This window comes from Oncorhynchus mykiss, chromosome 28 (assembly GCF_013265735.2).
Source record: "Oncorhynchus mykiss isolate Arlee chromosome 28, USDA_OmykA_1.1, whole genome shotgun sequence".
NCBI classification, from domain to species: Eukaryota; Metazoa; Chordata; class Actinopteri; order Salmoniformes; family Salmonidae; genus Oncorhynchus; species Oncorhynchus mykiss.
Window position 1 is genome coordinate 35804362 of NC_048592.1, and position 10185 is coordinate 35814546.

The window sequence follows — 10185 nt, forward strand, 5'->3', positions numbered from 1 at the left end:
CAGTGGGTTTGGCAGCGAATATGTAGTGAGGGCCAGCGAACGAGAGCATACAGGTCGCAGTGGTGGGTGGTATATGGGGCTCGGGTGACAAAACGGATGGCACTGTGATAGACTACATCCAGTGAGTTACACATGGGATAAACAAAAGTACAGTCAATAACACAATAGAAAAATCTGTATACAGTGTGTGCAAATTAAGTAAGGCGGTGACCAATCAGAGCAGAGCTTGTGCCTAAAAATCAGACAAAAGATCTGAATTGGGCTGCCTGTGTAAACACAGCTATTGTGTTACAATTTTATTGGAGTCAAATCAGTATAAAACACTCCTCTAGACCAGCTTACTGAAACAGATTTTTTTGGCATAATAACATTTGTTTCATTGCCTTAATAAAAACCAATGCTCTTTTTGACTTGTAGCCTTCATCAGGGTAGCCTAGTGGTTAGAGCGTTGGACTAGTAACCGAAAGGTTGCAAGTTCATATCCCCGAGCTGACAAGGTACAAATCTGTCATTCTGCCCCTGAACAAGGCAGTTAACCCACTGTTCCTAGGCCGTCATTGAAAATAAGAATTTGTTCTTAACTGACTTGCCTAGTTAAATAAAGGACAAAAAAATATCAATAGATTAGCACCATTCTTCACATTTCCAGTTGGCTCCTTTATTCATGCACCTTGGTTGGAATGCGAGGTAGCAGCACTATACCTTTGCTTCGGGAATCACTTTAGAGTCTCACTTTACAATTTGCAAGTGTGTGACGTGTACTCATTTCACTAACATTTTAGAAAATTGTGGTGCAAGTATCAGTCAACTGAAACTAAAAGCAACCATTTAAAAAAGACATTCAAAAGGAGGAATGCTTTTGATTTTGCAACCCTTTTTAGACAGGATAATGAGACAAATCGTTTAGTAAATGCTAGGGTAATTTCTTTAAAGTCTAGTACTTACAATTTTGGATATTGTCGACCTTGCGTGGTCCATGGTAGCTTCTCAGAAGTCTAGAGGGAACAAAAAAAAACAATTTGAGTGTGGAACAGGATCCATGCTAGAATAGAAGGAAATAGAAGGAAATAGAAGGAAAATACTACACGTCCGAAAGCCCCAGGTTTTCACTTCTTATTTGTGTATTCATGAACAGTTTCTTTCTGGCTAGTGGGGAGAAACCAAAGAAGAAAAGTCCCACAACTTCTCTGAACATCCACCAGGCTTCCTACGGTGTTGCCCTGAAGGATTGCGCTGTTCCCAGGCACTAAAGAGCACTGTTGAGGGCGTGAACCGGCCACAATCACACTGGCTCCACGTGAAGTCGAGGGGGAAGGAAAATAACATGATTACAAAAACACAAACTTCCCACGTGATTTTATGGATTCGCCAAAGAAAGCAATGTCTCTGTGTGAATGGAGTCCTGAGACCAGAAACACAAGACTACCATATAATTTCCTGGCTGTCAAGTAGCACCCATGATGAGCAACTGTTCTGAATAAGGAATAGGCTGTTTTAAACATTTTCGATAATGTGCTGTTATTAAGTCATTAATGCAGACCCCATTGCTTATTTGACTGGACAGACTATAAGTGATCTTGTACTGTACACTACTGGTAACATTAATGTAATGCTGGCCTAATTGTAAATTGTTGTAATTAGCCTAAATGAATTCATAAAATAATCCATTATTTTGTCCCATTGAAGTTACCATATAGTATTCAAGTTTAGAGCAGTAGGTGGCGACAAAGTCCCACAATAATTGCTTTGCTTAGGGTGATATACAACTACTAGGCCTAATGGCTCAAATTAATATCGGAACTTAATCCAAATTAAATACATTCATTGTAAAGTGTAAAGTATATATATATATATATATATATATATATATATATATATATATATATATATATATATATATATATATATATATATATATATATATATATATATATATATATATAAATAAATAATGGGCAAAGAAATCGAAAGCTCTTCTAAATCATTGCCACAGCTGTGATGGCCTACATCACTGAGAGGTTATCAACTTCAGGCCACTAGACGGGCCATTCATTATTCAGTTAACAATGATACATCACGATCCCCATCGCATCTATTTTTTATTTATCTTTTAAATACCTATGAATAACAACCACCTCCTCTATATTTGACAATAGGGCAGTCTGACTAAGTTAGCGCACTGAATAAAGAACAAAGTGCAGAGATAACCGTCTATTTACGGTAAGTTGGGTTTTGACATGTTAAGTAAGTAAACCACTTTCAGGAAAGGAAACAGAGCATCCAGCCAACATGCTAAGTCAAGTTTATCGAACCCTCCTAACAGCTGTTTTGACCACAGAGTTACCGCAGTCATGATAGCAATTCCTCATAACACACTTCTCCTTTACTGAGAAAGACAAGCAGTAATTCATAACCAATGTTTCACGTATTACCATTCAAAACAATGCATCTCTGACAAGGGAGGATCTAGGCCTAGATACTAAAAAAAAAAAAAAAAAACTTTCAAACCATGCCCAATCTTTCTGAACAATCCACATGTTGTTCAGGTCTTACCAAATGCCTAGCTAACTGTGTTCCCAATCAGCATGAACCTACCTAAATGAACCTCATTCACCTCTTTTCCCCCCCATCACACCAAGCATCAATATTATCTCAATGCTCCTGAACCAATCACAAAAAAGATTGGAGGCAAGTGAGCAGAGCCCTCATTTACATTTCACTCATTTATCCACAGCGACTTACAGTTAAGTGAGCACATAGATTTACATTCTTTTTCACACTGTTCCCCAATGGGAATCGAACCCACACACCTGGCGTTGCAATCACCACGCTCCTACCAACTGAGCCACGCAGGACATGATCAGACTGAACACGGCTACTCTAAATAACTGCTCGGCAACCTTTTCTCCCAGTATTTCAACCACCTAAACAGCTCTCTTATGACCCATCTAGTGTAAAAAGAAGACTAATCAACCCTAGGATTGTGTTAGGGACTGAATGAATCAGCAGACAGTCAGTCCTTGTTTTGGTAAAGTCACCTCAGTAGAAAGTTGCCACAATGATTACTGTAGTAAGGCTAACCGGGCAGAACAGTGACGGCTGTCCGGACAATGAGCCCCGAATGACCTCTTGCGACATGTTCAGCCCCAATGGGGTGAGATTCCAGAAAGGACATGGCGTGACAGCGGAACCGTGGGCAAATGCCAGGAGACAGGCCTGCCCTACTTAGCAACCTCCAATCCTAGCCTAACTAAACAATAAAATAAAATATAGGCCTATGATCTTAACACTACATTAGGTTAGCAGATATAAGCTCATTTCAGTTAGGCTAAGTCTGTCTGGCATGGCCTAGCCGTGTCTTCCTCAGCATATTTTTTGGCTACGGCTAGTAAAGGCTGACTTAGCAAGACTTACAGTAAAGGTCACAGAAACAGAGGAGATACTGTAGCACTATTCCTTGTGTTCCTTGGTAGCGTCCGCTGTGTACTTCGTGTCAGTTGCCCTGTCTAGCTCTGTCCTTTCTACATTTATTTTAATACACTAACTGTAGTACGGAGATTGTTTTTCAATGAAAAATGCATTATAAATTCAATGTATTATTATTATTATGACCGGTCCTTTTGTAAACTAGCAAACTTCATATCCACATATCATAATGTAGGCTGTAACCTCTTGCTGGCATATCATAATGTAGGCTGTAACCTCTTGCTGGCATATCATAATGTAGGCTGTAACCTCTTGCTGGCATATCATAATGTAGGCTGTAACCTCTTGCTGGCATATCATAATGTAGGCTGTAACCTCTTGCTGGCATATCATAATGTAGGCTGTAACCTCTTGCTGGCATATCATAATGTAGGCTGTAACCTCTTGCTGGCATATCATAATGTAGGCTGTAACCTCTTGCTGGCATATCATAATGTAGGCTGTAACCTCTTGCTGGCATATCATAATGTAGGCTGTAACCTCTTGCTGGCATATCATAATGTAGGCTGTAACCTCTTGCTGGCATATCATAATGTAGGCTGTAACCTCTTGCTGGCATATCATAATGTAGGCTGTAACCTCTTGCTGGCATATCATAATGTAGGCTGTAACTTCAACCCCTCGGCTTGCAGTGGAATATGTTGAGAAAAGACTGTTGGTCAAGTGGTTCTCTCATTAAAATCACACCATCTGAAAGGTAAACCATCAAAGATTTAAGCCTACGTGCCAAACATACCCAGCCTTGGTAGGGTTAAAAACTTATCTGTAGGTCTTGCAGAATTGGTTAAGAGATGAAAAGTGTGACTACAAACACACAGTCACATACAATAACCAGGTTTCCATCCAACTTTTGTTTTTAAGTGAGTAAAGTACATGTCGGATAAATAAAAAAAGGTCACAACAGGCCTGATGGAAACAAATTGTGTCGGTAAACTTTCCAAATGTCGACAAAAAACAAACAAAAAAATACACTAGCCAAGGTGGGATCTTTTTGTGTCAGTCAAATTAATAAATGCGAGAAAAGGTGGCGGAAACCCCTTTACGCACAAATATTGATATAATAACAATTATATCGATGTAAACCTGGAGTCACGCGATTATGTGGTGTGGTCCTCCAACGACAACTCAGGAAATCATGCAGTTTATTAGGCTACAGATTAAATAAATGATGAACTTCACAGGGTGGTGAAACCACTCGATGATGAGCTTCCAATAAATATCGAGGGTGTTATTCTGGTGACATTGATGATCGATGCTTGGCTGCTGTTCGACAAATAATTCATAAGGATCACATCACGTGGGTAGCCTTAACCACACAGCATCTGCCAGCTGGTGACAACTGCCTGAAGACTTTGACGCCAATAACCAATTAACCATGATCTTGAGTTTAGAATGCACATTTTATTTATTTAACTAGGCAAGTCAGTTAAAGAACATATTCATATTTTTAATGACGGTCTACACCGGCCAAATCTGGACGACACTGGGCCAAATATGACTCCCAATCACCTGCCCGGTTGTGATACAGCCTGGATATCGAACCAGGATGTCTGCAGTGACGCCTCAAGCACAGAGACGCAGTGCCTTAGACCGCTGCACAGCTCGGGGGCAATTAGTTTAAAAATCAGCTGTATTTGCTAGGGATGAAGACAAAGTGCGAAACCTCTCGAGCCCCTGAGGACTGGAGTTCCCCCCCGCCCCATCCCTGTTCTAGAGTGTAGGCCTCTACCTGCAAAGCCTTCAAAGTGTGTAAGACAGATAAAGCATGTGCTATCACCATGGGAACCGTAAATTCACCCTTGGTTCCCAGACAAACTGCTACACTGGGCCCAGGGGGGGGGGCATGGTTACATCAATTCAAGGCTAACGCCTTGCGTATCAAGTTCTTCCTTGAAAAACAGACACATCTTCACCCGCTTTTTCTAACAGCCTAATAGCTCTTCTCTTTTCCCATTGTCAAGCAGACACTCACGGTAGGGCTTTCCAACACATCTCCCAGAAGAACCCGGGTAACCTTAAGTTCATAAACAGTCCAGAAACACAGCCATTTATCCCAGCTTTACGAGCGTGACTGAGTTAAGGCCTTCTACTGTAACTAGCCCACGGGTTGACCACAATGCATTTCTATGGAACAGCATTTATCCATAAAGCTGACGATGTTACAGTGTTGTAAACATGCTATAACCATTAATTTCATGACAAATGCAGATATAGGAGACTGACTCCGTAAGCTGCGAGTTGACTGCAAACAGCCATGGGAAGTTATTTTAGTCTTAAGAACTGGCAACATGTTGTGAATGAACACAACAGGATTAGACGCTTACATGCCACAGTATGAGGCCTAAGCTTTCTGGTTGAATATGTAGCCTAAACAAAGTAACAGATCCTAGCCTATATCATTGCCCTTGGCTAAAGCTCTTCGACCACTCACATAGGCAGACGTATAGCAAAGGTTCTTCGACTCGTCACAATGGTTATATAGGAAACCTTTAGTCAGAATGGACAGCACCTATTAAAGTGAAGAGGAGCAAGTAAAGATTCCTGAAACTATTTCAGTTCTGAAAAGGAATCTAAATAAAATTAAAAATTCAGGTTTTCCGAATGTAAAAGGTGTGACAACTGCAAACTTTGGTAGGTTCAGGGAAATTACAATATTTTTCACTCTGATGACAGATGTCATTCATTCAACCAGATCCTACAAAGTATAGACTAGTGCTTTTAACTCAAACTTTTGCCCAAGAAACAGACCTGCTATGAACACAAAAAGAGCAAGCCTGGAGCGCCAAAGAGACCAGAGTCCAGAATTCTAGCGCAAACCCACACAACAATTACATGAAAGCTTCATTCATCAAACCGAACATGGCCAATCCTGATTCTATAAGCTGCTGACATCTGGATTGTTGCCCACTAATCCTTGTTATAAGGAGTGAGAAGGAAGGTGGGGGGAGTGTGAGGGGAGTCATATCTTCTGCTTCATTGTGCAGTAGCCGATCATGTGAGAGTCACATTGGGAAAAGTTCCCAGTTGTTCATGAGAATCAGCCAGGAGAACAGGCTACAGAGCCATACAGAGGCATCTCCATACACATTCAGTCTGAGATTACTGTGTTGAATATGAAAAGGCTAACCAATATTGTCAACACAAAAAACTGAATATTCATTACATTTACGTCAATTAGCAGATGTTCTTATCCAGAGCAACTTACAGGAGCAATTAGGGTTAAGCAGATATTCGAAACAGAAACCAATCTGTTACTGGCCCAACGTCCTTAAACACTAGTCTACCTACCTACCTGCCACCCATTCAACCACAGCCGTGAGGTGAACGTCAAACACACTGGGGGTCTGTTGTCAATTAGAATATTGTGGAGATTTTCTACACGGAGATCAACGACCTGGATGAATAAGGACATTACATACAAAGTAGAGACTTCTAGAATATAATTGACTGACACACACAGCATAGAGATGATAACATGTGTGCTGTGCATAGTTAAGTTGCAAAGTGTGTCAAAGGTTGTGAATAACAATACCTTTGTTTAGACATTCAAGAAATCACCAAGGTCATTATAGGATAGAGACGCCCGGGAGTGACTGGGACTTGTCAAGGGCAGGCATGCGCAGTAGGCTACTTGAGCTTGTCAAGTTCCCTGATGCAGTTTCGGCTTCAATGTAGCCTACGTTATGGTTTTAAATAGAAATGTAGCATTCTGGGTCAAATGTTCTGCACACATTGGCATTGTGTATTTATTTGCAAACCGAGGTTCATTCATAGCCTATTTCAATGCAAAATAATTGCTCGACATGATTTGCGTTGAGATAATTAAGAATTTTGTTGGACTTCTACACGCACACTAGCGTTGAAAAGCTGGATTTGTTTAGATAGTCTACTGTACCTGGCTATAGCTTAACAGGGCCTTTTAGCTTCTATGACCAGGAAGAAATCGATTATATAAAACACAATGTCTGTTTCACACGATCTTGCTGATAGAGAATGAGATATTAGGCTGTGGGGCGCGAAGGTTTACCCATGCAGATGAACTATCATTACGAGATTATTATTTGTTTTTTAAATGCTAACGTTACTAACTTCAATCCCATTTAAGAACCCTACTCGAGGTTAATTTTACTACGATATATCTAGGTAGCGAGGAGTCCAGGTCAACCAAGTGTGTGCATACCTCGTGAAAATAGGCTACTCACCATGTGCTGAGAGTAGCTACAGAGCACGCGACTCAACCGAACATGACAAACCTCCCATACAGAATGCCCAAAATGTACTCTTACAGAGCCTACGATTTCTCCTTATAGTCCAAATGACTGTTATTTTCTGAGGTAGACAAAACAACCAACATACTCCATCTAAAAACGTGAAGCTATACGGATATAGAAACAAAGCCCTTTACTTTCATATCACGTTAATATAATTCCACAAAATGCAAAAAAAAAAAATACACTTAATGTACCCCGTTTTAAAAAGGGTGTATCACAGTTGCAGCCGATAGTATTTTTCAGTGACAACACGTTTCTGGGCGGACTTCCGTTTCACACAGGTGTTCAAAGCACCTTAGATAATTAGCACAGGTGGTCACGGTCTTCCGTAAATACACGCGGTGTGCTGTAAATTTGAAAGATGTGGGAACACCAACCCTATAAAAAATGTGTATATCAATTTAACCTTTTGTTTTTTGAAAATTATTTCTAGCTAATATAAAGGATACGGTTTCCAAACCCATACTGCAAGCGATGTTTAAATATTCAGACTGAGCATTCTTAAATGTGTAATGGAATTAACTGATGAGAGTCGTGGTCAAGGGCTACATTGTAGCCTAGATTTCAATAAGACTCAGAGCTACAATCATGATCCAATCAACCATTGACACCTGCCAACTAGCCTACATAAAAAGATAGGCAAAAATAGTCATTATGACATGCTGGCAGTAAAACATATTTGGTTATATATAGCCTAATATATCCATATGCTCTCTAAAATCAAGGACGCCAATAATATGACGCTTTACGTTAACATTACTGTCATCATGGCCATTCATGGTAGTCAATCCATTGTATTATGGATATTATGGACTATTTCGGCTTTTTAAAAGCTACATTTATTATGATACGAATCTAATCACACCCTTACCGCTCTTCGATTGTGCCAATCGTCTGGTATTGTATGCTCCCTCGACCCGAGGTTTCTTTGAACGTTCACTATATTTTTTTCCTTCACTGGCGCAAGCAACCTTGAGCATGCTCTTTATGGATAGAAAAAAAAATCGAGTTCTAATAGATGAAAACGTCACTTCCTGTCGCACGTCTCCTCTTAGCCGAGGAGCGCTGGCCTTGCCATGTGTTCTAGTATAGAACTTCTAGGTTTGCGCTCTTGAGAAAGCAACGTCGGCAATGGTTTCTAGGCCTATGTGTTTTGACCGTTTAATTTGACACATTCACATGACATTGGGTGTTTGCACAACATTAGTGAGGATTAAATATATTGACATGTACACAGAAATGTAGAATCGTGGTCGCAGTTGATTTTGCTCACCCGGCGCGCTCGGTGGACTTCACTTCGCATTAGTGGTTGGTTCCAAAAGAGAAAACTGCCTGTTTAGCGTGCTAAATCAAGTGTATCTTCGCTTTTCAGTGTGACGACTTTCACGCTTTGCGCAGGAGTTTGCCAATGAACGACTGGCTGGCGGCATCATAGTCTAGGCTGCACACCATGAACAACCAACAATTCATTGTAACATTTTCATATACCATTCCGTCAATAAACAGATAATCTCTGAACATATAGGATTTATCCTAAATATGAATTGGTTTGAATGCGATGTAACTATATGCAGGTTGCTCAAAATAAAAATGAAGGGTGTTCTTGTAACGATTTTTGTCCAAATATAATTTGGATAACTCAATTTGCGCAGATGTGAGATGATATCAATGCAATTCGGCTTTAGGCTATTTCAGTGATATTATAGTAGGGGCGAGGCGCCTTTTGCCTATGCAATAGCCAAATCAACGTTTAGGGTAGGCCTAAATCAGATATAAGGGCTTTACTTGTAGGTAGGGTAGATTTCTTGTGTCTCAGACAATTATTGAAAAAAACATATATATATATATATATATATATATATATATATAAAAAACGTTTACACAGCAGACATGATTTTACGCACTATACATGCCTGATGAAACCATAACTGTGACACATTTTGCAGGGTGTCCAAATTTTTTTTTGAAGTAGTTTGTTTCATCCGACTGGTCAGGTATAAGGCCCTCTCTGTATTCAAAATGGTTTATTAAACAGTAATTACGCCAAACAGTTTGACGGACCGGAATTCTGCGTGAGATTATGCCAAAACTACCAAACCAGTCGGACGCAGACCTACAGTTACACATGAATAGGAAAATCAGACTTCATGGGAACAAAAGTCCGTTTTCTTTGCAACACTCCTTTTTCTGCTACAGCTGTGGAAATATTATCTGCTAGACAGGGTCTTGTTGTAATTGTAGGCCAGAAGGCAGAAGGGCGTGATTTAGCCTAATCTTAGAAATGCTGAGTCTGCAGACCCATGACGAGACATTTTCTACATTAAAATATGATAAAATGTCATTTGATACAGAATGTTTCAAATGAGAAAGAATGCAAGGTTCCGTTTTTATTTAAAAACAAAGCTAGTAGCTAAAGATGTTTAAATAA

General features: G+C 40.0%; 1 protein-coding gene across 3 annotated transcripts in view; it reads right to left on the reverse strand.

The window, feature by feature from the left end:
• The window catches only part of tfr1a (transferrin receptor 1a), a 31299-nt gene extending 22213 nt beyond the window's left edge, over window positions 1–9086 (reverse strand). Inside the window, exons 1-2 of one of the 3 annotated variants that reach the window (XM_021590050.2) lie at window positions 9031–9086; window positions 946–995 (exon numbers count right to left, since the gene is read on the reverse strand). In XM_021590050.2, the coding sequence (XP_021445725.2) occupies window positions 946–978 (33 nt within the window). In that variant the 5' untranslated portion in view covers window positions 979–995; window positions 9031–9086. Of the gene's footprint in view, window positions 1–945; window positions 996–7688; window positions 7712–8628; window positions 8785–9030 lie in introns of those variants that run through there. The other 2 variants (XM_021590049.2, XM_021590052.2) reach the window with 2 other exon arrangements.
• Between the last annotated feature and the right edge of the window lie 1099 nt (window positions 9087–10185).